Consider the following 26,154-nt stretch of genomic DNA (forward strand, 5'->3'; position numbering starts at 1 on the left):
TCAACCCTCAAAAAATTCTGTGTCCACCCAGGTGATCCCCTCTCATCCCAGGATAAATGCCAGCCACAAACAACAGCCACCACATGTGGTGGCTGTTCCCTGTCCCAGAGCCTGGCCTGGGACACACTCAGCTCCATCAGGAAAGCCACCGCTGCCACCCCAGCCCTCCTGGCATGGTCACTTGCCAGCCACCCTCACTCTGTCGGAAGCCATCGGGATGTCCAAGTAGGTGACAAAATTATAAATTTCAGGGAAATGCAGTTGACATGAACATCCTCTTATTGCCCCAAGTGAGAGCTCCATTCCCCGCACAGCTGCCTCCACACAACGAAGACTCTGCAGACCCTGTCCAGCCTTGTGCCTCTGGAATTGTTCAGAGCAAGGGAGCAGCAGTTCCCTTGGGAGTTCTGTGCCCTTCCAGTGGCGTCTTCCCACTTCACTTGGAGTCTGGCAAGCCAGGACCAAGCCACAGCCGGGTGTCCCCCGTGAGAGTGTCATCCCTGAGGCACCCACCCACCCAGGCTGACACCCACTGGCCCCAAAACCAGGGAGAGGCTGGAGCTGACACCCCAGGGCTCCTGAACCTCCCATCCTCTCTGCGCTGCAGGTCCTCAGAAGCCACTGGGACTGAGGAGAGACAGATGGAAGAAGGGACAGATGGACGGGAGAGGGGACAGATGGACAGGAGGAGGGACAGAGAGACGGGAGAGGAGACAAATGGACAGACGGTAAAGGGGATGGGTGAACAGGAGAAGGGACAGGCAGACAGGACCAGGGACAGACAAACGGGAGAAGGGACGGATGGGTGGGAGACGGGACAGATGGATGGTAAAGGGGACAGACGGACATGAGAAGGGACACGAGGGAGGAGGGATGGTGCTGGCTCACCGGCGGCTGAGCTGGGGCTGCGCAGGGGCTGTTCGGGACCGGGGGAATCCTCTCGGCTCGGCAGCTCTTGTACCTCTGGTCACAGAGCTCGGGTGGGCTCGGTGGCCGCTTGCTGGGCAGGAAATGACCGTCGTGGTGCAACATCCTGAGACAGCCCAGCGCGGGTCACATTTGATTTCCAGACTCGGCACTCGGCTCCCGTTTGATTTTGCCACAGGGTGGGGACAGGCGCGAGGAGGCCCCGGGCAGGTGTCGGTGTGGAAGCCGCAGGTGCTTGAGGATGGACGGGGGTCCCCGAGTCTTCCTAAGTGTCCTCTCCACTGTCACTCCGCCAGGCTCAGAGGCTGGATCCTGCCTGGATCCTTCTGTCGGGAAAATATATCCCAGGTCCTGCCCCAGCGCTGGGAATCCTGAGGGGCTGGGGTGGGTTATAACAAAGGTGTCAAAGGTGTCCCTGATGCCACCTCGATATCAGGGTGAGCTCAGGGTCCTTTTCGGGGGAAAAGGGCTGAAAGCTGAACTCTCTGCCCGGGCAGCGCTCCCGCAGGAGCCGATGGCAGATGGATGTCGCCAGAGAAGCACCTCTGGCCGGGCAGCAATTAATCACAGAGCCGTGATTGCCCCGCGGTCTGGCAGGGGAAGCGAGGGGGCTCAAGCCTTGCCCCGGCCCTGGGGAGGGGGCTGATAGGCAGAAAATTTTGCATCGGGCTGCAAGTCCTGCGAAACAATTGCAGGAAATCTCCTTTTTTCAAGTGCAGCCAAGACTGCGGGATCAACAATTGGCTCGGAAGGAAGGCACGGGGAGCGGGGAAGCACGAGGGCACTGATAAGTCGGGGCTCACAACAAGCCCAGCACTGGTGACCTCGTGTGCAGGTACCAACCCCGGCAGGACCGGCTTCCAAACAGGAACTCGGCAGCTTCGTGCTGGCCCCGGGCACATTTTGGGTCAGCCGGGGCCGTGGGGGTGGAGAGGGGCCGCTCTGCCACCGAGGGGCTGCGGAGCTTTGCCGCACCCAAGGGGGAAGCAATGCTCTGCTGGTTCTATTTAACAGGTCAGGGAATTTCCACACCGAGCTCTGGGGATGAGCTGGACCTGGGAGCCGTCAAGAATTGTGCAGGGGCTGCTGATCCTGGTGGGAATCGCGAGGTCTGGGAGCCGGTTGTATTTCCAAGCCGGCTGAGCCGCGGGGTTGGGACAGGCGGCACAGCCCCTTCTGCCCATCCCTGCCTCTGTCCCTACCTCGGGGCGCCCCAAGGCTCTCAGCACCCCAAATGCGTGCTCAGGAGCCCCCAGCCTCCCTGAGGGTCTGGAGAGGTGGGCTCCAGGCACAGGCAGCGCAGGGGATCTGCCGTTCTCCCACCCCTTCCTTCCCCTGGCAGCCGTCGCCGGCCCGCGATGCTGCCGGAGGGATGTGGGCACAGGTATGCCACGGCAGGTACGGCCAAGGCAGCAGCTCCCGGGGGCTTGGCACTCCGCATCCCAGCCGCTGGGGACACGCGGGCCCAGAACGCGACGTGTGGGGGCTGCCGGGGGCGCTGTACTTTGTAAGCCAAAGAAAACACTTCGGAGAAGCTTCCTTGGCTGGGGAAGCAGCTCGGCGAACTGAACGCAGCTTGTGCAAGGTCCCGGGTCGTCCTCATCCCTCTCGCCCTCCCCGTCGCATCTCGGGGGTCCATGTCCGGCGTGGGCTCGGCCCCTGCCAGAGCTGGGGGAGCGGGGCTTCGCTGGCGCTGCTCTGGTCCCGCTGGCAAGAGCGCAACCTCAGATGCCTGCCCCTCAGCTACTGATCGCTAATCAGCTCTTAATTAGCTCGACGACTGACGCAGGGATCACCGCCCACATGCCCAGGGGATGGATAAACACCGCGCGGCTTTTCCCAGCCCGTTCCCTGGCAGCTCAGCCGGGGCATCCTTGGATACGTCGTGCCCAGAGGATGGATAAACACCGCGCTGCCTTTCCCAGCTCGTTCCCTGCCAGCCGAATCGGAGTATCCCGGGATACGCGGCTGCTCTGGGCACCGGCAGCAGCCGGGATCCTGCCACGGGTCACCAGCACCGTGGCCAAGTGACCACAGGACACCTCCGAGGCCGGAGTCCCAGCATTGCACCCCTTTTATTGAGCACGGTCTCGAGGGCGTGAGACGCCCCTCACGGCGCTCTAGTGGGCATCTTCAGGGGATCCCGCTGGCCGGGATGGGCAGGAAGAAACCAATGACAGCGTCAGTCAGCCAGGCCGGGCAGTAGCTGAGGGGCAGGAAGATGAGCCGGGCATCCCAGCCGGCGGCGTAGCGACTGCGGGGGCAGCGGGAGAGCAGCGCGTGTGTCATGGCATCGGTGACGTGCGACAGGCGGGAGCTGCTCAGGCGGTGCAGCAGAGTGGTGCTCTTGGCATCTGGGTGGGCAGAAGGGATTCAGCCCCATGGAAGTGGGGTCACCGGAGGTGATGGTGCGGTGTGGGGATGGACTCACATTTGTCCACGTAGTGGCGGCCGTAGGCTGCCTGGGCTTCTGCCGGGAGCCGCTCCCAGAGGCGAATGAAGCCCTTCACCAGCGGTGCGGGGTCCATAATTCCCGTCTGGAAGCCTCCAGGTTCGATGATGGAGACCTGCACCCCGAAGGGACGCAGCTCCCGCCTGCCCGAGGTGAGGGCGTCAGCGGGAGCTGCTGGCTCGAGGAGGGCAGAGACCCGGGGGGGAGTGAGGGGGAATTCCTGACACCCCCCAGGCATCCCGTCATGGGCACAGGGGAGTCTTGTCATTGCTCCAGAGACCCTCTTGGATCCCGAGACACCCCCGGACCTCAGTGCCTCGGGACCCCTTTGGGTACTGGGATCCTGGAATGCCCCTGAAACTGTGTACCTCAAGACCACCCCAGACCCCAGAGCATTCCCGGATCCCGGGGCCTCCCCGAATCGCAGGACCCTGGGATTTCCCCGGATTCCAGAACCTCTGAGACACCCCGGGACCCCCTGGACTGGTCCATCCCCCCCCGCCCCAAGATCCCTCTAGTGCTTTGCTTCAGGGCTCCTTGAAACCTCTGCCCTTGTTGCACACCCACGGCTCCAGCCCTGCCCACGCTCCCAGCCCACTTGTGGTCAGCGTTTCACAAACTCTCTGGGGCAAATGTAACGGGGAGCATAAAACCCTGCGTGAGGACAGCGGGGCAATGACAGAGCTGCTGGACGAGCACGGGAGAGCTCCGAGGGCTGCCACAGACGTACCTGAGGCTGTCAGAGAAGGCCTCCACGCCATACTTGGAAGGGCAGTAGCCGCCACCGAAACAGGACACACGGCCCATCACGCTGGCCACGTTGACCACGCGGCCCCGAGCCCGCCGCAGCAGCGGCAGGAGACTCAGCGTCACCTCCACCAGCCCCACCAGGTTGACATTCAGCACTTTGACAAAGTCCTCCTTGGTCAGCCACTCGTTGGGGCCGGTGGGGATGGCGATCCCTGCGTTGTTCACCAGCCCCCAGAGCCCTGCAGAGGAAATGGGATGAGCTGGGGCTGTTCCCCAGCCCACAGCCCTGCGCCAGCCTCGCCTGTGCTGAGTGGGGGAGGTGGCGGGAGAGCTGTTGGGGTGACAATGGGATGGCAACAGGGACGTCAACCCCGTTGTACCTTGATCACCCACACGCTCCCGGACCCAGGCGGTGACATCGGCGATGCTCTTGCTGGAGGTGACATCCAGCAGGACGGTCTGGAGCCGGTTGGAGGTGGCCGCCCGCAGCTTCTCGGCCCCAGCGTCGGTCAGGCAGGCGGCCAGCACCCGCAGCCCGCGCGCGTCCAGCTGCCGTGCCAGCAGGCTCCCGAAGCCGCTGTCACATCCTGTGATCAGCACGTGCTTCTCCGAGAGCCGGGGCACCGTCTGCCGCTCCCGGTGCCAGCGCCGCAGCAGGAACAGCCCCAGCAGCAAAGCCACCACGTACAGCCACATCCTCGGCAGCGGCACCGCTCGCTTATACCTCGGGCCAGTCGTGCTCGGGTCGCATTTATAGAGCCAGGATTGCTGCAGCACCCGGGGCGAGTTTAGTACTCCTGGTTTGTAATTTTTGTAAGTCTCAGCTTTGCCTTGCACCACTCCCTGTGCCTGAGGCTCTTCTGTACCCTTAGCAGGTGGATCTCAATGCCCCACAGAGCTGGATTTGATGGGACTCTTCAGACACTGTCAACAACAACAACCCGGGACCTTTCCCTGTCACCCAGTGTTGGTGGGGGACAGTGTCCCCAGATGTGGTGATGGAGCAGGACAGCTCCCTCCTAACCAGCTCTGTGGGAAGAGGAGGAGGAAGCAGAGGAGGAGGATTCTATGGGAGGCTACTGGGTTATTTGTCTAGAGGGAAATCTGCTCAGGTTGGAACAGGTCTGAGTTTTATTTGTGTGTGTCAATACCTGCGGCACCAGTCTGGGCAAGTCCCCTGGCAACTAGCCAGGGGCTGGATCCTGAACGCAGCAGGTGCACAGGGAAAGAGCCAGAGCCTCCAGGCACATCCTGGCTGCCACAGCCTGAGAGTGACACCACACTCTGCCAGGAGGGGACAGGGGATCTTTATTCAGGATAAACCCATCCATGAGCAGGGCACAGAGGGTCAGACGTTATGCAGTTACAAATTCAGAGACCTCAATGTGGCCTTGGCTGCAGCTGATTCTGGATCCTACTATGGATCATTGGATCCCACTGTGCATAACTGGATCCCACTCTGGTTGTGTCTGCCCGCTGAATCCCCACTTTAGGCTTTCCCAACAGATTTGGGGTAGAACAAGGTGAACAGGGCGTCGCTGAGGGCTGAGGGCAGGTAGCTGAGGGGGAGGTAAAGCAGCTTGGCGTCCCAGCCAGCAGAGTAGCGGCGGCGGGGGTGGAGGCTGGTCAGGGCGTGTTCCATGCAGTTGGTGACCAGCGACAGGTCAGAGTTATAGGTCTTCTGCAGCATCTTGAGCATCGCCACAACTGCAGAGACAGAAAATGCCGCTGAGACCCTGGAGCTGAGCAAAGTGGCTCCATGGGGCGTTGGGGCAGCGGGACCCCCATGGAACCCTCGTGGCCCTGGGGATGTGCCATGTGTCAGGAGAGAAAGAGGATCACAACCTTTGAGGGAGGTACTTACACTGCCTCAAGTAACTGTCCCCATAACTCTTTTTGATTTCCTCTGGAAGCTTCTGCCAGCTGGAATGAAAATTCTTCTCCAGGTTCTCAGTGTTGGTGATCATTGTTTTGAAGTAGCCTGGCTCAATCACACAGACCTTCACCCCAAAGTTACGCATCTCAAGCCTGCAAGGGATTGAGCCCCATGGGACATGGGAGCAGCACCAGAGTGTGTCCATGCCCACATCTCCCATGGAATGCCGCCTCCAGAGGCATGGAGCCAAGTCTGACCACACTACTGGACCATGTGCCAACCCGGCACATGGCTGAGATAGTGTGTCTGTAAATATTTGCCATCTCTGAATGGGTTGGGAACAAAGCAAAACTCAGGACAGCAGATTCATGCCCTGCAGGATCTTGGACAGGGGCAATAAGACATTGCAGGGGAGGTTCCATGACAGTACAGCAACTGTTCACACTTCAGCAGCAGATATAAGTTCAACCCATGCTCAGTCACAGTATGAGGATGGGAGTTGACCACTGCACCAGACAAAGTCCAGAAAAACAAACTGGAATATCAGGATGGAGCCTGTTGGGTTAGACTTACCTGAGGCTGTCAGAGAAGGCCTCCACGCCATACTTGGAAGGGCAGTAGCCGCCACCAAAGAATGACACACGGCCCATCACGCTGGCCACGTTGACCACGCGGCCCCGAGCCCGCCGCAGCAGCGGCAGGAGACTCAGCGTCACCTCCACCAGCCCCACCAGGTTGACATTCAGCACTTTGACAAAGTCCTCCTTGGTCAGCCACTCGTTGGGGCCGGTGGGGATGGCGATCCCTGCGTTGTTCACCAGCCCCCAGAGCCCTGCAGAGGAAATGGGATGAGCTGGGGCTGTTCCCCAGCCCACAGCCCTGCGCCAGCCTCGCCTGTGCTGAGTGGGGGAGGTGGCGGGAGAGCTGTTGGGGTGACAATGGGATGGCAACAGGGACGTCAACCCCGTTGTACCTTGATCACCCACACGCTCCCGGACCCAGGCGGTGACATCGGCGATGCTCTTGCTGGAGGTGACATCCAGCAGGACGGTCTGGAGCCGGTTGGAGGTGGCCGCCCGCAGCTTCTCGGCCCCAGCGTCGGTCAGGCAGGCGGCCAGCACCCGCAGCCCGCGCGCGTCCAGCTGCCGTGCCAGCAGGCTCCCGAAGCCGCTGTCACATCCTGTGATCAGCACGTGCTTCTCCGAGAGCCGGGGCACCGTCTGCCGCTCCCGGTGCCAGCGCCGCAGCAGGAACAGCCCCAGCAGCAAAGCCACCACGTACAGCCACATCCTCGGCAGAGACACCGGCACCGGGATGAGGACGGGGAAACGACCCGGGAGCGGTTTGTCCCGATCTTGCCTTTACGCGCTGTTAATAATTAATTAGCGGACTCTGGGGCAATGATCGCGGAGATGCCTCTGGGCCTCACGGCACTACCGGGATGCGAGATCTGCTCCGCCCCGTCCTCTTACGGACTCGTCCCGCTGCTGCCGCCTGGAGCCCGCCGGACTGCGGACAGTGGCCGGGATGTGTCCTGGGGCTTCGCTCCCGCCGCTCTTGTGGGGAACAATTAACGGGAGCGGGGCAGCGCACGGGGGTTCCCGCACCGTTGCGCTGCCCTCCCGGGAAGCGCCCGCACCCCGGAACATCCCCGGGCCCCGCCGCCCAGGGAGAACTCCGGATCACGGGACTAACTTGGGACCCTCCCAGATCCTGGGACCATCCCGAAACCCGGGACCCCCCCCCGGACCTCAGCACCCCAGGGTCTACCGGATCTCGGGACAACGCAGGACCGCGAATCCAGGGACCCACCCGGACCCTGGGACAATACCGGACAGCCTCTCCTGGGACCCCCTTGCACCCCGGGCCACCTCCTGACCCCGGGTCCCCGGACCTCTGCGGATCCCGGGACAGTCCCGGACACCGGGACGTCCCGGGACGTTGGCACACTCAGACCCACCCGCCCCGGGACATTGCAGGACCCCGAAATCACCCCTAACCTCAGCGCCCGGTTTCCCACCCGCCTCGGGACACCCTTGGATCCCGGGACATCCCCGGACTTCAACATCCCGCGACCGTCCGGGATCCGGGGACCTCCCCGAATCCCGGGACCCCTCCGACCTCAGCGCTCCAGGACCACCCCCGGATCCCACGACCTCAGACCCCGGGACCCCACGGACCCCGGGGTATCCCCTCCATCCATCCCGAGACCGCTCCGGTGCTTTTCTCTCCTCCCACTCCCCCCGATCCGCGCTCTCCCCGTCCCTCGTGCCCCCCGCCCACCGCGGCCCGGGGCCGGACTACAACTCCCGGCGGCCCCCGGGCCCGGCGCCGCCGTTTCCCGCCGCCTCGCGCCGCTCCGCTCCCGCCATGGCGCGGTTCGAGCCGGCGGCGCTGCCCGAGCTGCTCCCGGTCTTCTACCGGCGGCTCTTCCCGCACGGCCCCTACGGCCGATGGCTCAGCTACGGCGGCGGTGAGCGGAGGCGGGGGGACGGGACCGGTACCGGGTGAGGGAGGTTGCACCGTCGGGGATGCGGCAATACCGGACGGAGATATCGATTCGGGGCGGGGGCTCTGCCAGTGATACCGGTATCGGGGGGGGGGGGAGGGAGGGAGAGGATCGGTACAGGGCGAGGGGGCGCCGTCAGTGATGTGGTACCGGGTGGGGGCATAGCCGGGGACACCATGGGGCAGCGATACCGGGCCGGGAGCACCGTCAGGGACCAGGATACTGAATGAGAGGCACCGATACTGGCTGGGAGAGCCGTCTCGGGTTGCGATACCGGGCGGGGGGCACCGATACCGGAGGGGAACACCGCGATACCGGGTCCCAGAGCACGTTGGGGTGCCGGGGTAGGCGGTGGATGGATGCACTGACTGGGACACCGGGAGAAGCAGGGAAGGGGGAGCCTGGGGGTGACTAATGGGGGGATTTAGGAGGGCATTGAACTCCCCCGCCCCAAGCCTCCCACACTCCGCGACCCTCTCGCGTCCCTGCAGTGGTGAAGAATTACTTCCAGCTGCGGGAATTCTCCTTCACCCTGCGGGATGATGTGTACCTGCGGTTCCAGTCCTTTGGCAGCCCCCAGGAGCTGGAGCGGGAGCTGCAGAAGATCAACCCCTACAAGATCGACATTGGGGCCGTCTATTCCCACCGGGTGAGTCCTGGCCACTGTGACTGGGGTTCTGCAGGGGTCCCTGGCCACGCTGAGCCCATCCCATCCCATCCCATCCCATCCCATCCCATCCCATCCCATCCCATCCCAACCCAACCTTCCTGCAGCCCAACCAACACAACACGGTGCACCTGGGAGCCTTCCAGCCACAGGAGAAGGAGCTGGTCTTTGACATTGACATGACGGATTACGATGATGTTCGGACGTGCTGCAGGTTCCCTCGGGGGCTCTGGGCTGGGAGGGGGGTTTGAGGATGTGGGGTGTCCACCTGACCCCCCTCACTCTGTCCCCAGCTCAGCTGATATCTGCTCCAAGTGCTGGACACTGATGACCATCGCTGTCCGCATCATTGACCGCGCGCTCGTGGGTGAGGGGCTTGGGGACACACGTGGATCCTGATTGGGCACATCCACGCTCGGCCCTACAGCAATGCCCAGATCCCAAAGAGGGGCCAGGCCAATGCTCTCACCGAGCTGCGGGAGACGCTGGTGCCCAGCATGTTTGTAGCACCATCAGCTCTAGGTGGTCACCACAGCTTTTCCCAATGTGCCCCCCAAAACCCATCTGTGCCCCCTACAGAGGACCTGGGCGTGCGCCATCGCCTGTGGGTGTACTCTGGCCGGAGGGGTGTCCACTGCTGGGTGTGTGATGATGCTGTGAGGAAATGGTCCCCGGCGCTGCGGGCGGCTGCTGTGGAGTACCTGAGCCTGGTGAAGGTGGGTGCAAGGGGGGCCAGGAACCCCCTGTCCACCCCTGACCCTGTGGAAGGTGGGTTTATGAAGGTCTGGGCACCCCCTGACCCCGGAAAGGGTGGGTTTAGGGGGTCAAACACCCACTCACCCTGGAGCAGGTGGGTTTATGGGGGTCTGGGCACCCTGTGACCTTGGAACAGGTGGGTTTGTGGGGGTCTGGACACTCCCTGACCCTGGAGCAGGTTTGTTTAGGGGACCAATCACCCCCTCATACTGGAGCAGGTGGGTTTCTGGGGGTTTGGTCACCCCGTGACCCTGGTGAAGGTGGGTTTAGGGGGCCTGGGCACCCCCTGACCCTGAAGCAGGTGGGTTTGTGGGACCTGGGCAGCCCTCGACCCTGAAGCATGTGGGTTTCTAGGGGTTTGGGCACCCCCTGACTCTGGAGCAGGTGGGTTTATGGGCATCTGGGCACCCCGTGACCCTGGTGAAGGTGGGTTTAGGGGGCCAAGCACCCCCTCATCTTGGAGCAGGTGGGTTTATGGGGGTCTGGGCACCCCCTGACCCTGGAGCAGGTGGGTTTATGGGGGTCTGGGCACCCCCTGAGCCTGGAGCAGGTGCGTTTGTGGGATCTGGGCACCCCCTGACCCTGGAGCAGGTGGGTTTATGGGGGTCTGGGCACCCCCTGAGCCTGAAGCAGGTGGGTTTGTGGGGTCTGGGCACCCCCTGAGCCTGGAGAAATTGGTTTTGTGGGGTCTGGGCACCCCCTGAGCCTGGAGCAGGTAGGTTTCTAGGATCTGGGCACCCCCTGAGCCTAGAGAAATTTGGTTTGTGGGGTCTGGGCACCCCTGACCCTGAAGCAGGTGGGTTTGTGGGGGTCTGGGCACCCCCTGACCCTGAAGCATGTGTGTTTGTGGGGGCCAAGCACCCCCTACCCACCCCCTCAGACTGACCACCGCTGTCCCCCAGGGCGGTGCGGACACCGTGAAGAAGGTGAACCTCTCCCACCCCGTCCACCCCTTCATCAGGTAGGTGAGGACCCTTGTGCCCATCCCTGCGGGCACCGGCGGGCACTGAGCCCATCCTGCTGCCCGCAGGCGCTCGGTTGCCGTGGTGGAGAAATACTTTGAGGAGTACGCACTGCGGGGCCAGGACATCCTGGGCAGCCCCGAAAAATGGGACAAGGTGCTGGCCCTCATCCCAGAGGATATCCTTCCTTCCTGCAGTGTGCTGGGGTGGGAGGGAGGGCACGTGAGGGGTTAAAACATGGGGTAAAAATTAAAATATGGGGCTAAAAATGAAATACGGGGTTAAAACATGGGGTTGAAATTAAAACGTGTTAAAATACAGGGTAAAAATGAAATATGACGTTAAAATATGGGGTTAAAATTAATGTATGGGGCTAAAATTAAAACATGGTGCTAAAATTAATGTATGGGGTTAAAATTAAAACATGGGGCTAAAATTAAAATATGGTGTTAAAATATGGGGCTAAAAATGAAATATGGGGTTGAAACATGGGGTTAAAATTAAAACATGGGGTTAAAATTAAAACGTGAGGTTAAAATTAAAATGTGGGGTTGAAACATGGGATCAGTGGGGTCCTGAGGTGTAAATGGGGTCCTGGAAGGGTAGATAGGGTCCTGTGTGGTTATATGGGATCCTGGGAAGGGAAAATGGGGTTCTGGAAGGGTAAATGCACTCCTTGAAGGGTAAATGGGGTTCTGGAAAGGATAAATGGGGTTTGGAAAGGGTAAATGGGTTCTGGAAAGGATAAATGGGGTTTGGAAAGGGTAAATTGTGTTCTGGAAGGGTAAATTCACTCCTAAAAGGGTAAATGGGGTTATGGAAAGGATAAATGGGGTTTGGAAAGGGTAAATGCACTCCTAGAAGGGTAAATGGGTTCTGGAAAGGATAAATGTGTTCTGGAAGGGTAAATGCACTCCTAGAAGGGTAAATGGGTTCTGGGAGGATAAATTCACTCCTAGAAGGGTAAATGGTGTTTGGAAAGGGTAAATGGGGTTCTGGAAATGATAAATGGGGTTCTGGAAATTGTAAATGGGGTTCTGGAAAGGATAAATGGGTTCTGGAAGGGTAAATGGGTTATGGAAGGTTAAATGGAGTTCTGGAAAGGGTAAATGGGGTTTGGAAAGGGTAAATGCACTCTTAGAACGGTAAATGGGGTTCTGGAAGGGTAAATGGGGTTCCGGAAGGGTAAATTCACTCCTAAAAGGGTAAATGGGGTTCTGGAAGGGTAAATGGGTTCTGGAAGGGTAAATTCACTCCTAAAAGGGTAAATGGGGTTCTGGAAGGGTAAGCAGTGCCCCGGAAATCTAAAACACGAGGAGGAGCCTGTGCTGAGCCTTGACCCCCCCAGCACAGCACCGCGAGCCGCTGCAGGCTGAGTTCCCGAGGAAGAAGGACTCGGGCCAGCGCTGGGAGCTGCTGAGGAGCCGCCTGGAGCGCACACGCGGCCGCGCCGCCACCGCCGGCCCCTGCTACGCTGACTGGGAGGTGATGCTGCAGTTCTGCTTCCCTCGCCTCGACATCAACGTCAGCAAGGGCCTCAACCACCTCCTCAAGAGCCCATTCAGCGTCCACCCCAAAACAGGTGAAAAATTGTGTGAAAAACGAGGTTCGCTTTCCTGGCTGATTTGTTTAAAAGAGGTTTAGTTAAAGGTAATAAGTGATAAACAGTAAAGAGAAAGGTTATAATGGGTGGGTGCTGGATGTTGTCAGGAAAATGAATCCATGAGCATCAGGGGTTTATGTCCGAAAAGGAGACTTTGTTTGAATAAAGGGAGAGGCCGTGGGGCATTTCCCTGGGATCTCTCAGATTTCTGGAGGACTCTGCCTCCTTTTTCATCCTAATTTCCCTCTCTCTTTCTCCATTTGCTGAGGGTTCAAGATTTCCCAGATCTCCTGATACCTGAGATTCCCCTCCTAATGTATAATATAACCCTCCCTTTTAATTTTTAATTCTTAAAGAATTCATAGTTTTCCCCCATTGCTTCTTTAATCTTTCAATGTGCAATTTCATTTATCATCAAACCTACAGTTTATTTTAAAGGCAAATATCTTTTTCCATTCATCAGTCAGTGGAATCCATCCCATTGTTTCTTCTGTTTCTCAGTGCAAGTTTTATCTACCAGCAGATCCACAGCTCATTTGGAAAGACAAATCCCACATTCCTCTCAACATTTAGGGAAGAGTACACTTGCTGTTTTGGAGACACCCCTTAAATTTATCAGCCCGTTGCATATTCATAGATTTATTGTTATAAATACATATTATATTATTGGCTTTTTGCAAATATTAAAATGAATGCTGTATGTATAATGTTGGAAAACTTTGCTGAATTAATATAGTTACTTTTAGTTGTGCTAGTAACAAAAATTAGAAGTAGTAGTGTGATAAATACATATTTTTTCTTGGACTATAATATGGTGCTGTAAAAACCTTTTGTTCACGTAACTAACTCAGAGAATGGTAAAAAGATAATCAGAAAATTCTTCACCTTCTTGAATTATCCTATCTGGATGAAGACAGAGGTGATGATCACCAGAACTCCAGGGAAGGAACTTATTGATCTCCGTTATCAGGGAGTGAACCAACAAGAAGGAGCCACAAAGGGAAAAAAAAATAATTAAAAAATGTTGATTTACAGGTTGGGGGGAGATGATTTTGAATAATGCATGAAGGTCTAGGAATATGCAAGAGGTTGATGAATGTAACCAAGTGTTCTCTGAGTTAGGGTGTGCTCTTGGCTGAATCCCAGCACCCAGGCTGTTGTAACCTTTTGCTTTATTGTCTCTTATTGTCTTTTATTTAACTTCTTAAAATCTACCAGGAGACTGAACCTCGTTTTTCACAAACAATAAAGCAAAAGGTTAAAATGGCTGGGTGCTTGACATTTAGGCACTTGATGTTTTAGAGACACCCCTTAAATTTATCAGCCTGTTGCATATTCACAGACTTATCATAATTTTAAAACTTATCTATAAACAATTTTCCATATTCCAGGAAATGTTTTACATGGCCACTACTTGAGTCCATCTTTTTAGAGCATGCTATGGTGGTTTTAATTTGTTTTTATTAGTCTTAATTTGGGCTGTGTTTTTTAATTTTTACAGACAGTTGGTGTTGGTAATTGGTATATTAGTAGTGCTGGGTGTTATTTAACTAAGCAGTTAGTTTACTTATTACAAGGACACTTTATCAGCCTATGTTATTCCTAAAGAAAATTATATCTTAAAACACATTTCAGCACTACACAACACATATAGTATTCACCCTAATATTTGTGGAAAAGCCAATACCATAACATGTATTTATAACACTGTTTTTATATATTTATAAAAATATTTTATATAATGTTTATATATTTATATATTCATTATATTTATATATTAATTATATTTATTTTATATTTATATTTTTATATAATTATATTTTTCTTTACATATCTATATATATCTTATTTAGATCTTATTTTTATATATTTTATATATTTATTATATTTCTTTTAATTTATTTAAATATATTTATATTTGGTTATGTTTTATGTATTGTATTTACTTATATTCATATATAAATTATATATTTACATAAAATATCTATATTACTTTGTATATATGCAAAAATATAAATATATACATTTATATATTTATATTATATAAATACAATAATGGCTGCAGTACCCCCACTCTGTTTCAGGCCGTGTTTCTGTGCCACTGGACCTGCAGAAACTGGACCAGTTTGACCCATTTGCTGTCCCCACCATCACGTATGTGAACTGCCAGCACTGGGTCCTGGTAGTGCCAGAACCCTCCCAGCAAATCCTGCTGGAACTGATGATGGGCTTGGAACACAAACCCTGTGAAGAACAACTGAGGGAGCTGGGGGTGTTTAACCTGGAGAAAAAAGAAAACTCAGAGCTGACCTTATCACCCTCAAGGTGTAGAGAGGTGAAGGTTGTTCTCTTTCTTCAGGCAGCACTGACAAGGAGAGGACCCAGCCTTAAGCTGCACCAGGGGAAATTTAGGTTGGATATTAGGAAAAAGTTTTTTACAGAAAGAGTGATCAAGTACTAGAATTGTCTGCCCAGGGAGGTGGTGGAGTCACCATCCCTGGATGCGTTAAAAAAAAGGGTTGGATGTAGCACTGGGTGCTGTGGTTTAGTTCAGGTGTTGGGGCGTGGGTTGGACTCGACCATGAAGGTCTCTTCCAACCCAAAATTGTGATTCTGTGACCCTGGGATCCCGGTTTTCATGCAGCTCCCTGTGCCAGGAGCTGGACACGGCTGGCAGTGACGGGGAGCAGGAGGATGGAGGGGCCACGGAGCCGAAACGGCGCGCGAGGGGTGAGGGGGGCCAGGCTTTGGGGGTCAGGGGTGGGGTTTTGGGGATCAGCGTTGGGGTTTTGGGGATCAGCGTTGGGGTTTGGGGTGAAGGTTGGGGTTTGGCAGCAAAGGTTGGGGTTTTGGAGGTTGAGAATGGTGTTTGGGGTCAAGGCTGGGGTTTTGGGGGTAGGGGATGACATTTGTGTGTCAAGGCTGGGGGTTTGGGGGTCAGGATTGGGGTTCGGGGATGAAGGTTGGGGTTTTGGGGGTTGGGGGTGGGGTTTTGGGGTCAAGGCTGGGGGTTTGGCAGTCTAGGTTGAGGTTTTGGGGGTCGGGGATGGGGTTTGAGGGTCAGGGACAGGGTTTGGAGTTCAGGGTTGGAGTTTGGAGCTCAGGGCCAGGGTTTGGGCATCTAGGGTGGGGTTTTGGGGGTCTAGGTTGAGATTTTGGGAGTCAGGGATGGGGTTTTGGGGATTAGGGTTGGGGTTTTGGGCATCAGGGTCAGGGTTTGGAGCTCAGGGTTGAAGTTTGGGGGTCCCCAGCACCCACTCCTGCCCCTGCTCGTTCCCCAAATCCTCCAGACTATAAGAAGACGAGCCTGGCCCCTTACGTGAGGGTCTTTGAGCAGTTTGTGGAGGGGATGGAAACTGCCCGGCGGGGAGAGCGGATCCGTCAGAGCGGTGAGTGCCCCCAAAAGGACCCCAAGCAGGGCCTTCTGGCTCTGGTAACAGATTTAGGGGTCTCCTGTTGGATTTGAGGGTCTGCTCTGTTGGATTTGGGACCACGAGGTTTGGTGACAGAGAGGGACACGAGGGAGCCGAGTGATGGCTGTGGCAGCTTTGCTTTGTCTGGAAAAAAACTTCCCATTTCTCCTCTTCGCAGATCTGCAAGGAGATTTCTGAGGCCTTGATGCTGAGGGACCCACTGCCAGTGTCACAGCTTGTCATTGTCACCTCCCCTGGCCATGGGGGCCCCGGTGCCTTGAAACAGCCAAACCACACAGGCTCCCTGCCCCTTCCCCACTTTTTCTACCTTTTGTACTGTTTTTCTACACAAAGACCATTAAATGTTTCTGGTCACCCGTGTGCTGTGACCAGGACGTGCCGAGGTGGGTGGGGGTCCCCTCTCTGTGGGGAGGAGCCAGGGAGGGGATCCCTGCTCTGCAGTGTGGGGTCACTGCCCCCAATCCACTGCCTGGACCCCTGTCCTGACCCCCGAACCCTGCCTGGACCCCCTCCCCTGACCCCCGAACCCTACCTGGACCCCCTGCCCTGACCCCCATAATCCTGCCTGGACCCTGCCTTCATAGTCCCTGCTAGCCCCAGGAATCCTTGCCCGACCGGCTGAAACCAGGACCCGCGTTCACAGTATCTCATCCCTCACCCGAAGGGCTCCTCGCCGTGTTCCCACGGGGGTCTCACCCCACCCTGGGGGGTCTCAACCCCCACCCCGGGGGCCTCCCCGCGCTCACAGAGGGGCCCGAGCAGAACCCGGAACGCTGGAGCGCGGACTTGGGGGTCGGGCCGGGCGGTGTTGCCGGGCTCTCCCCCTGCCCCGGAAGTCCCGTGTTCCCGGAAGTCGCGCTGCCCTCTCGGTCTCTTTCCGCCGCCATCTTGGGCCCCGCTCCCCGCACAGTGAGTCCCGCGCCGCCATCGCCCGCCATCCACCGCCATCCGGCGCTTAGGGCGCCTCTCGCCGTTAGCGGGATGAACGGGTGGCCGGGAGGACCCGGTTGAGGCTGCTGATGGGGTCATGGGCGCACCGGACAGGGCAGAAGGGGCGGCCCCGCGCACCGGCGGGGGGTGGGGGAGGAGGCGGCCTAGGCCCGGGACCGGGACTGGGATAGTGCTCTGCCTGTGCCGTGCGGCCGAGTTGTTTTGGTAGATTTTCCCGGTAGTGGGAGGCGCGCGGTGTCTGAGCGGGTTGGGAAAGACGAGTTACCGGTGCACCGAGCAAACGCTGGTCGCCCCCGGGGCTGTTCCGGAGCCCCGGCGAGCCCGGGCCTGTCGGTTTGTCCATTCCCGTAGAAATGCCCGGCGAAGCCACAGAAACCGTCCCGGCCACGGAGCAGGAGCTGCCGCAGCCGCAGGCGGAGACAGGTGAGGCCGGGGGTTGCTTCGGGGCGGTTTTGGGGGAGATTTCCGGGATCCTTCGCCTGGCGAGATCTGTGGGAGGGACGGGGGAGCTGCAGCTTCCCGGGGAGGGTGGGGCGGGGGTCGCCCGGTGGTCGCGGTGGCGGGGGTTGTGTGACCCCGGCTCTCATCACCTCCGCCGCGAGGGGTTTGGGGTTCATTCCATGGTCTCTCCGTCTCCTCGTGCTGTAGCCAAAACAAACAGGGCCGGTTATGTGGTTTCCCACCCAAAACACGCGGCTTATCCCACAGGGACCGTGCCTGGAGTCGTGAGAGTGGGGAACCCTCGTGTCCCAAAATCTCGGGGATGAGGATGGCTCGGAGCCTGCTTTGGCTGGTCCCTGGCAGGGAAGCGGCCGTGGCCAGGTCTGGGTGTTGGATTTGGGGGCCTGTCCCCTTGGATTTGGGGGTTTTTCCTGCTGGATTCGGTGGTCTCCCATTGGATTTTAGGTCTGCTCCATATGTTTGGGTCTGCTTCGGGTGTTGTCAGCCAATCTGAGGGGGCCACTCGAGGGCACGGGGGTGATCAGGGCTCCCCTGTTGGATTTGAGGGTCTCCCCCTTTAGAGCTGGGGGCTTTCCACTGGATTTGGTGATCTGCCCTGTTGTATTTCAGGGTCTCCTCCACTGGATCTGAGTGTCTGCCCATTGAATTTGGGGGTCTTTCACTGCATTTTAGGAGTCTGTCCAGTTGGATTTAGGGTCCTCTCACTGAATTTTTGGGGTCTGTCCCTTTGGATTTGGGGGTCTTTCACTGAATTTCGGGAATCTGTCCTGTTGAGTTCGGGGTCTTTCACTGAATTTTGGGGATCTGCCCTATTGGATTTGGGCACTGTCACATTGGGGACAACAAGGGTTGGTGACAGGGCACACAAGGAGGGAGCTGAGTGATGGCTGTTGCTGTGACAGCTGCACCGATGATTCCCAGGGAGCTGCTGAGCTCCTTATCCCTCCCAGCGTAGTTGGAATTCCTGTTTGGGGCCCCCTCCCTGGGATGACTCTTGTGTCCCTCTCAACTGACTGCTCCAAAAACTCTGCTGCTCTCAAGTCGCAGATGGTGTTGTGGGATTCCTCAGGCAGCTCCTTGGATTTTCATCTCATTCTGTGGAGGTCAGCTGGTTCCTGGAAAAGCCCTGGAGATGGGCACACTGATGCAGAGGGGTGCTGGGCAGGCTCTGTCACCCAGGTGGTTTGAGCATCCCATGGTTTTGGAGAATCCTTTGGCTTGGCAGTGTTGGAGACGGGACCAAGGAAAGGTGGGGCTGTGGGGGAGAAGTGACAAGCAGGAATGATTGTGTTTATCAGGATTGTGCTCAAACGGTGCCAGTGGAGCTGGCAAAGGAACAGGGAGAGCAGGCAGGGATAAAGGATTGTTCCCAAGAGCGTGGCTCTGCACAGCCTGTTCTGTAATGAGCCTGGGCCCAGCGCAGCCCTTGGCAGGACTTGTTGCTCCTTTCAGAGGCACCAGGACGTTCCCTGGAGCAGAAAGTGGCCTGGCACCCGCTGGCACTCATGTCTAGCTCCGGGCCTCCCCATTCTTCCCACAGTCCCGTGGTTTGGGGTAAAATGGGACATTAGAAGCATCTTTCAGGACCCCATTCCTAAGGCAGGGATGGGGATATAATTCCCTGCATTCCATGCGTGCCACTGCCCTGGGTGGCAGCGAGACCAGGACATGACTGTGACCCTGATGCCAGGGTGGGACAGGGACATAGCACCTGGCAGGGACGGGATCCTGGAATGGGGCTGGCTTTGGGCTGTGCCGGGACGCGCTGCCAAAGGGCGGCACCGTGGCTGGGCCGGTTCTGCTCTCCCAGCTGGCAGCACCGGTTGGACCAGCACTGCCCTCCCCGGCTCTCATGGGCTCTTCCCTGAGGATCTCCAGTGAGTGCTGGGAATGACGTTGGGAATGACGTTGGGAATGTCAGGGCTCTCTCCAGGCTCTCAGCTCTGGATCAGGAGCTGGAAGCTGAACCCTCTCATGGCCTTTTCCCTAAACCCTGCCCTGTGATTATTGGTTGGCACTGGGAATTTTGTTGGGAATGTCAGGGCTCTCTCCAGGCTCTCAGCTCTGGATCAGGAGCTGGAAGCTGAACCCTCTCATGGCCTTTTCCCTAAACCCTGCCCTGTGATTATTGGTTGGTACTGGGAATTTTGTTGGGAATGTCAAGGCTCTCTCCAGGCTCTCAGCTCTCGATCAGTAGCTGGAATGTCAGCCCTGTCATGGCCTGTTGCCTGAGTAGTGCCCTTGGATCATCAGCTGGTATTGGGAATAGTGTTGGGAATGGCCAGGCTCTCTCCAGGCTCTCTTGGACCTGGCTGGGGAGCTGGAGGCTGCTCCTGGTCAGCAGGACTTGCCTTAATAAACTGTTGTTCTCCTTGTTCAGCTCCAGCTGCCCCCGTTCCTGCTCCCGTCCCTGCTCCAGGTACTCGGGACCCTCCTGTAACCCCTCGTGTGCCACATTAACCAGCGTGTGCCGTTCTGGGGGTTGCAGTTCCATTAACCTTAACAGCTGCCAGGGAAGTGGGGGACCTGGCCCCACCACCCCCATGTCATTGTGTCCTCAGGGCACCTGCCCATGTCATCCATGGCTGGAGGGAGGGGGCTCCCAGGGCACTCCAGGAGTAATCCCACTGGGTTATATTTGCCAGTGGGTTATATTTGACTTTTTCTTCCTCTTTTTGGGTGAGTCTTTGTTCCCGCATGCTCCCAGAAGCCTGGGGGGTGACCCCAGACTTGTGAGCAGCCCTGGGGGTCCTGCCAGATCTCTGGGCTTCCGCAGAGGTTGTGGCAGCCCCTTTGGTAGGGTAGAGATGGATCCCTGCGTCCCTGGCCTGCTGGGGCTTCCTGGTGGCTCAGAGAAGGTCTGTGTTCTAGAAGGGGATGAACGTCCTGGTCTGTGCTGACCCTGGCAGGTCTGGCAGTGCCTCCTGGGCCAGAAGCCAGGCACAGAGGCCAGAGGAAGGCCAAGGCTGGCTGCCTGCCCAATTCCTGTCTCCTCTCCCTCTCCCCATCCCTCCTCTCATGGCTCACTCTGTTTCTCTCCTTTAGCTGTTCTTCATGCTGCTCATTCCCCACCTCTGACTCCATCTCCATCCGCCCAGGCTCTCCCAGCGCAGCCGCCCAGCGCTGCCATGGCTCTGCCGGGCCCCGTGTCCCCTCCCGTGGTCCCTGCTGCAGCTATCCCTGTGTTCTCCATGCCCCCCCAGCCCCCTGCCCCAGCTCTGCTAGGCCCAGTCACCACTGCCCCTCCTCCAGCTCTGCAGGCCCCAGTGGGTTTTGCAACCCCAGGATCTCCAGGGCCTGCTGCGGTTAGCCCAGTGTCTCCAGCATTCCCAGCTCCAGTGTCACCTGGCCTGGCTGCTGCTTCTGCTGCAGTGACAATGGCCCCTCTTGCCCCTCCAGTGAGCCCCAGTTCTCTCTCAGCTGCTCTCACCTCTCCCATGAAAACTGCTCCCACTACTGCCTCTGTGGGAGCTGCACCTCTGCCCCCTCTCCCTGCCTCTGGAGCAGCCCCAGCCCCTCTCCCTGCCTCTGGAGCAGCCCCAACTCCTCTCCTACCTCCCCCATCCCGTCCCCTTCTGGCATCTCCTCCACCAGTGTCTCCCACTTTGCTGTCTGCTCCCACCATGGCAATGTGTCCTCAGAGTCCAGGATCACCCCCACTTCCCACAGTCCCAGTGTCTCCTGGAATTCCTGCTTCCACCCCGCTGGCTTCTGTTCCAGCCTCTCCCCAAGCCCCAGCTCCAACTCCAGCCATGGTCAGTGCCATCTCTCCCCCAGTCTTCCTGGCTGCCCCCAAAGCTCCCTTGTCACCCCCTATCCCTCTGCTGCCAGCTGGGATGTCTCCTGGGCATCCTGCTGCTGCCCCACCAGGACCGGCCCCTGGTGCCCCAGTCTCACCACTGCTCCCAGTTGCTCCTTCTGTTGCCAAGGCCTGTCCCGTGGGCCCTGCCCCAGTGGTTCCAGCTGTGGGAAACCCAGTCCCTCCCTCAGTAGCCAGGACCCCTCCTGGGAGCCTGGCCCCTTGGGCAGCACCTGTGGCTCCTGCCCTGTCCACCCCAGCAGTGGGAGCTGCCATCTCTGTCCCAGGGCCTCCAGCGAGCCCCGTGTTCCCAGCCGCAGCTCCTGTGCCTCCTGTTCCTCCTGTTCCCTCTGCCAGCTGTCCCCCTGTCACACCGGCCATGGCAGCTCCACCCACCCCTCCTGCAGCCAAACCAGCTCCTGGGAGTCCAGTCACTGCCCCAGCTGCCCCCTGTGTCCCTGTCACGCTGCCCAAGGCACCTCTGGCCACCCCTGCTGTGGCCAAAGCATCTCCTGGGAGCCTGGTTACTGCCCCCTCTGCCCCTGTCACACCGGCCATGGCAGCTCCACCCTCTCCAGCTGCCCCTCCCTCAGCCAAAGATGCTCCCAAGGGCTCTGCTGCTGCCTCAGCTGCTAATCCAACTCCCCCCACCCCAGCTCCAGCCACCCCACCTGCAGCCAAAACTGCTCCCAAGAACCCTGCTGCTGCTCCCCTGTCCCCTGCCACCCCAGCTCCTGCAGCTCCACCAGCTCCAGCTGCCCCTCCAGCAGCCAAAACACCCCCAAAGAGCCCTGTCAAAGCCACCCCAGCTCCAGCCACCCCCACTGAGGACAAGGCACCCCCAAAGAGCCCTGTCAAAGCCACCCCAGCTCCAGCCACCCCCACTGAGGACAAGGCACCCCCAAAGAGCCCTGTCAAAGCCACCCCAGCTCCAGCCACCCCCACTGAGGACAAGGCACCCCCAAAGAGCCCTGTCAAAGCCACCCCAGCTCCAGCCACCCCCACTGAGGACAAGGCACCCCCAAAGAGCCCTGTCAAAGCCACTCCAGCTTTGGCTTCCCCTGGAGCAGCCAAAAAGTCTCCCAAGGGCAACCCCATCACTGCCCCATCTGCTCCCGTGGCTCCAGCACCTTCAGCTCCAGCTGCCCCTGCTGAGACCAAGGCACCCCCAAAGAGCCCTGTCAAAACTGCCCCTGCTGAGACCAAGGCACCCCCAAAGAGCCCTGTCAAAACTGCCCCTGCTGAGACCAAGGCACCCCCAGAAAGCCCTGTTACAGCCAGCCCAGCTCCTGCTGCCCCTCCAGCAGCCAAAACACCCCCAAAGAGCCCTGTCAAAGGCACCCCAACCCCTGCAGCTGAGGCCAAAACACCCCCAAAGAGCCCTTCCAAAGCTACCCCAGCCCCTGCTGAGGCTAAAACACCCCCAAAGAGCCCTTCCAAAGCTACCCCAGCCCCTGCTGAGGCTAAAGCACCTCCAAAGAGCCCTTCCAAAGCTACCCCAGCCACTGCTGAGGTCAAAACACCCCCAAAGAGCCCTGACAAAGCCACCCCAGCTCCATCAGCCCCTGCTGAGGCCAAAACACCTCCAGCTCCTGCCCAGGTGCCTCCCAAGAGCCCTGTTACAGTCACCCCAGCTCCAGCTGCCCCCCCAGCAGCCAAAACACCCCCAAAGAGCTCTGTCAAAGTCCCCCCAGCTCCAGAAGCCCCTGCTGCAGCCAAAGGACCTTCAAAAAGCCCTGCTGAGGCCAAGGCACCCCCAAAGAGCCCTGTCAAAGGCACTCCCCCTCCAGCTACCCCTGCTGCAGCCAAAGGACCCTCAAAAAGCCCTGCTGAGGCCAAGCCACCTCCAAAGAGCCCTGTCAAGGCTACTCCAACTCCTGAAGCTCCAGCCACAGCTCCTGCTCCAGCCACAGGTGTTTCTAGTGCCCCTCCAAAGCCCCCAACCCCTGCAAAAGCAGACACCAACCGTCCCAGCTCTGCTCCAAGCACTCTCCCTGCCAAGAAGCAGCAGCCCCCCACCAATAACAAAGTGACCACCAATAGCAAGGTGGCCAAGCCGGCCGCTCGTCCCCCCTCGAAGGCCTCGCTCGGCGCTGACGATGAGGACCTGCCACCTCTGCTTCCCCCCGAGCCACCCGTGCTGCTGGAGCTCTCTCCACCCGCGGGGGTCCCGGCCCCCCTGGCGCCGCAGCCCATCCTCAAGAATGACAAGGGTATTTGCGGCCGCGGTTTGCCGTGTGCATGGAGTGTCACTGGTTACCCACGGGATACTAACCCCGCCTGGGGCTCCCCCGGCGTGTCGGGATAGATGTCACCGAGCAGGCGGTGAGCCAGGGCACAGGGAGGGACAGGGCTCAGCACGGTCACTAACTGTGTCCTGTCCTCGGGCACGGAGCACGGTGTGGTTTGTGGCATGGGCACTGCGAGCCGAGCTGAGCTGGCTTCACACTGAGGAACTGCCACGCGCCTGTCCTTGCTGTGTGTGGTGTCAACGTGGCGTCCCCCTGTGCGGCTGGCGGTGGAAAGGGGGCCGTGGGCAGTGCTGGTGCCAAACTGGGCTGTCCCCACGCTCTGCCTGAAGTGTTGGGAAGCCCAGGCACACACTGACACCTGCAGAGGGCTTTGCCAGGGCTCCTGTGTGCCGTGGGCACAGAGGCCCTTCCTAGAGCAGGAAGCAGGACTGAATCCAGGTAATGGCTGCATGGGAGCATCGTGGTCACCTCCAGGTGACCTCCAGCCTCTGAGGTTGGGGACACTTGGCTCTGCTTCGGTAACTGGTGTGGTTGGTGCCATGGGTCACAAGTGGTGCTGGCACTGCAGCTGTGGCCCTCTGGGCACTCAGAGGTGTGCTGTTCCCCGAGGGGGTTTCAGGGTTATCCCACATCATCCCAGTAGCAAAGCTATGGATGTGCAGCAGCCCTGAGGGCTTGGTGAGTGGGGTCTTGGTGCCATGTGTCAGCTCTGGGTTTGAGGGGAGTCAAGAGAGGCCCTATCACACTGGGCTGCTGCCACCTCAGCACCCTGGGAGTGCCACCCACCTCCTCCTCAAGCCAGTGCCACAGGCTGGAGCTGCCTCAGGATTCATTCCAGGGCACCTGTGAGGCTCTAGCACCCACCTCCCACCATGGGGAGAGGCTCAGGACCCACTTGTGCCACCCTGCTGATGGCATTTGGGATGTAGTGAGAGCTCCTGGTGGCATTCAGAGTGCAGGAATGCTCTATCCACCACCTAACTGGGCTGTGTCCCAATGATCTACCTGAGGTAGGAAGAGTGAGGGTGTGTGTCTCTGCAGGGTCTGGCACAGAGTCTGACAGCGATGAATCCGTACCAGAGCTTGAAGAGCAGGACTCCACACAGGCCACGACACAGCAGGCACAGGTAGGACGGGTGGCATGTGCCATCCATGGTGGATGAGAGTCCTTGTGGTGTCGCCCCAGGATTGTTACAGATCCCTCTGGTTTTCCTTCCCTGCAGCTCGCAGCAGCAGCCGAAATAGATGAAGAACCCGTCAGCAAAGCAAAACAGAGCCGGAGTGAGAAGAAAGCTCGGAAGGTGAGGCTTCACCTGTTCCTGGTGAACAGCTCCAGGGCTCAGTCATGCTGGGGATATCGCCAGTTCTGAGATTGGAGTGTTCCCTCTAGCTGACAGCCCAGGAATGCTGCTCCATGGCAGTAGATACACGTTTCCATGTGTATCTGTGCAGCAAATGTTGAATCTGGGATTCCAGAGACAGGAGTGGGCACAGGAGTCTGGGCTGGTTCCAGAGCGCTTCTTCCCTCACTGACCTTTCCCTCATGTTTTTCAGGCAATGTCCAAGTTGGGCCTTCGCCAGGTGACAGGAGTCACCAGAGTCACCATCCGGAAATCCAAGAACATCCTCTTTGTCATCACAAAGCCAGACGTGTACAAGAGCCCGGCGTCAGACACCTACATCGTCTTCGGCGAGGCCAAGGTGAGCCCACCCTGGAGCCAGCAGGATGCCATGCCAGGGTTCCTTCCTGTCACCTGTGCACTGTGTGGCTTCTGCCAGGGAAAGGGTTGACACTGCCCAGGATTGGCCTCACCTCTCTTTTCCTTCCCTCCTGCAGATCGAAGACCTGTCCCAGCAGGCTCAGCTGGCGGCTGCTGAAAAGTTCAAAGTGCAAGGAGAACCTGTTTCCAACATCCAGGAAAACACACAGACCCCCACCGTGCAGGAGGAGAGCGAGGAAGAGGAGGTAATGGCCTTCCCCAGCCTCTCTGTGGGGCTGTGGTTTTGGCTAATCCATGGATTCCTCTTCATCATCTGTATTTCTAACGTGATGGCAAAGGGAGAGCACAAGGTTCTACCCTGGGCGTGTTTACAGTGCAGGATTGGTCTCCTGGCTTCCAATCCAGACAATCCCAGGCCTGGAACTGGCACCAATCCTGCACTGTTTCTCCTTCAGGTTGACGAAACTGGTGTGGAGGTGAAAGACATCGAGCTGGTGATGTCTCAGGCGAACGTGTCACGGGCGAAGGCCGTGAGAGCCCTCAAGAACAACAGTAACGACATTGTAAACGCAATAATGGTGAGTGTTGGGGGGCAGCAGGTTTGGGGGATCCTGGGAGGAGCTGCTAGCCCTGGGCTGGCTTTTGATTCCTGTTCTCCCCACAGGAGCTGACGATGTAGCCGCCGGAGGGAGGAGCCTTTTTTGGTGTTTCAGAGAAGAATAAAATACAACTAAATTTAAAATTTGTACTATTTCTATCGGTTAATAAAAGTTGTGGCTTATTGTTGGTGAAACTGCTGCTCTGTGGTGCTTTGCTGCCCGCCCTTCCCTGGGAGCTGTGGCCCTAGGGTGGAGCCTTCCTCCCGGGAAGATCCCGGCGCCGATACCCCGTCCTGGAACGCCACCTGCCCGTTCCCTCCTTTCCTTCCTGTCCCAGAGCCTGGCTGGACACGAGCCCGGGTCAGCCTCACTCAGCTGCAGGGTCACCCCTTCATCACCTCAGGGTTCCCTTCAGGGGGGCTCCTCACTTCCCT

At 58.2% G+C, this 26,154-nt stretch overlaps 4 protein-coding genes across 5 annotated transcripts; 2 read left to right on the forward strand and 2 right to left on the reverse strand.

The window, feature by feature from the left end:
* Positions 1 to 309: 309 nt before the first annotated feature.
* Positions 310 to 25,914, forward strand: NACA (nascent polypeptide associated complex subunit alpha). 2 transcript variants are annotated; one of them, XM_062511045.1, is made up of 8 exons: positions 310 to 313; positions 17,239 to 17,310; positions 24,442 to 24,527; positions 24,624 to 24,701; positions 24,955 to 25,101; positions 25,238 to 25,366; positions 25,577 to 25,699; positions 25,786 to 25,914. In XM_062511045.1, the coding sequence occupies exons 2-8, from the start codon at positions 17,241 to 17,243 to the stop codon at positions 25,798 to 25,800; spliced, it is 648 nt and encodes a 215-aa protein (XP_062367029.1). In that variant the 5' UTR covers positions 310 to 313; positions 17,239 to 17,240; the 3' UTR covers positions 25,801 to 25,914. The 2 variants fall into 2 exon arrangements, with proteins under 2 accessions (XP_062367029.1, XP_062367030.1); XM_062511046.1 differs by lacking the exon at positions 310 to 313 and adding an exon at positions 16,706 to 16,845.
* On the reverse strand, positions 3,061 to 4,825 carry LOC134054945 (retinol dehydrogenase 16-like). Its single transcript, XM_062511020.1, has 4 exons — positions 4,510 to 4,825; positions 4,110 to 4,368; positions 3,359 to 3,522; positions 3,061 to 3,281 (listed from the first exon to the last, which is right to left on the reverse strand). The coding sequence occupies exons 1-4, from the start codon at positions 4,823 to 4,825 to the stop codon at positions 3,061 to 3,063; spliced, it is 960 nt and encodes a 319-aa protein (XP_062367004.1).
* LOC134054941 (retinol dehydrogenase 16-like) lies at positions 5,619 to 7,294 on the reverse strand. The gene is made up of 4 exons (XM_062511016.1): positions 6,979 to 7,294; positions 6,579 to 6,837; positions 5,994 to 6,157; positions 5,619 to 5,836 (listed from the first exon to the last, which is right to left on the reverse strand). The coding sequence occupies exons 1-4, from the start codon at positions 7,292 to 7,294 to the stop codon at positions 5,619 to 5,621; spliced, it is 957 nt and encodes a 318-aa protein (XP_062367000.1).
* PRIM1 (DNA primase subunit 1) lies at positions 8,362 to 16,292 on the forward strand. The gene is made up of 12 exons (XM_062510986.1): positions 8,362 to 8,478; positions 9,006 to 9,163; positions 9,289 to 9,395; positions 9,475 to 9,548; positions 9,761 to 9,897; positions 10,840 to 10,898; positions 10,968 to 11,097; positions 12,271 to 12,481; positions 14,587 to 14,656; positions 15,147 to 15,232; positions 15,793 to 15,891; positions 16,094 to 16,292. The coding sequence occupies exons 1-12, from the start codon at positions 8,376 to 8,378 to the stop codon at positions 16,111 to 16,113; spliced, it is 1,254 nt and encodes a 417-aa protein (XP_062366970.1). The 5' UTR covers positions 8,362 to 8,375; the 3' UTR covers positions 16,114 to 16,292.
* Positions 25,915 to 26,154: the final 240 nt, after the last annotated feature.

This window comes from Cinclus cinclus, chromosome 30 (assembly GCF_963662255.1).
Source record: "Cinclus cinclus chromosome 30, bCinCin1.1, whole genome shotgun sequence".
In the NCBI taxonomy this organism is placed as follows: domain Eukaryota; kingdom Metazoa; phylum Chordata; class Aves; order Passeriformes; family Cinclidae; genus Cinclus; species Cinclus cinclus.

Excerpts from the sequence above, each read along its gene's own strand:
- LOC134054945 (XM_062511020.1), bottom strand. The coding sequence starts at position 4,825 with ATGTGGCTGTACGTGGTGGCTTTGCTGCTGGGGCTGTTCCTGCTGCGG. Across the intron at positions 4,369-4,509 it reads GGAGCGTGTGGGTGATCAAG|GGCTCTGGGGGCTGGTGAAC; the intron begins GTACAACGGGGT and ends TTTCCTCTGCAG. Across the intron at positions 3,282-3,358 it reads CCGCCACTACGTGGACAAAT|ATGCCAAGAGCACCACTCTG; the intron begins GTGAGTCCATCC and ends CTGCCCACCCAG.
- LOC134054941 (XM_062511016.1), bottom strand. The coding sequence starts at position 7,294 with ATGTGGCTGTACGTGGTGGCTTTGCTGCTGGGGCTGTTCCTGCTGCGG. Across the intron at positions 6,158-6,578 it reads GCCTTCTCTGACAGCCTCAG|GCTTGAGATGCGTAACTTTG; the intron begins GTAAGTCTAACC and ends AATCCCTTGCAG. Across the intron at positions 5,837-5,993 it reads GGACAGTTACTTGAGGCAGT|TTGTGGCGATGCTCAAGATG; the intron begins GTAAGTACCTCC and ends CTGTCTCTGCAG.
- PRIM1 (XM_062510986.1), top strand. The coding sequence starts at position 8,376 with ATGGCGCGGTTCGAGCCGGCGGCGCTGCCCGAGCTGCTCCCGGTCTTC. Across the intron at positions 8,479-9,005 it reads ATGGCTCAGCTACGGCGGCG|TGGTGAAGAATTACTTCCAG; the intron begins GTGAGCGGAGGC and ends GCGTCCCTGCAG. Across the intron at positions 11,098-12,270 it reads ATATCCTTCCTTCCTGCAGT|GCTGAGTTCCCGAGGAAGAA; the intron begins GTGCTGGGGTGG and ends GAGCCGCTGCAG.
- NACA (XM_062511045.1), top strand. The coding sequence starts at position 17,241 with ATGCCCGGCGAAGCCACAGAAACCGTCCCGGCCACGGAGCAGGAGCTG. Across the intron at positions 25,102-25,237 it reads TCGTCTTCGGCGAGGCCAAG|ATCGAAGACCTGTCCCAGCA; the intron begins GTGAGCCCACCC and ends TCCCTCCTGCAG. Across the intron at positions 25,367-25,576 it reads AGGAGAGCGAGGAAGAGGAG|GTTGACGAAACTGGTGTGGA; the intron begins GTAATGGCCTTC and ends TTTCTCCTTCAG.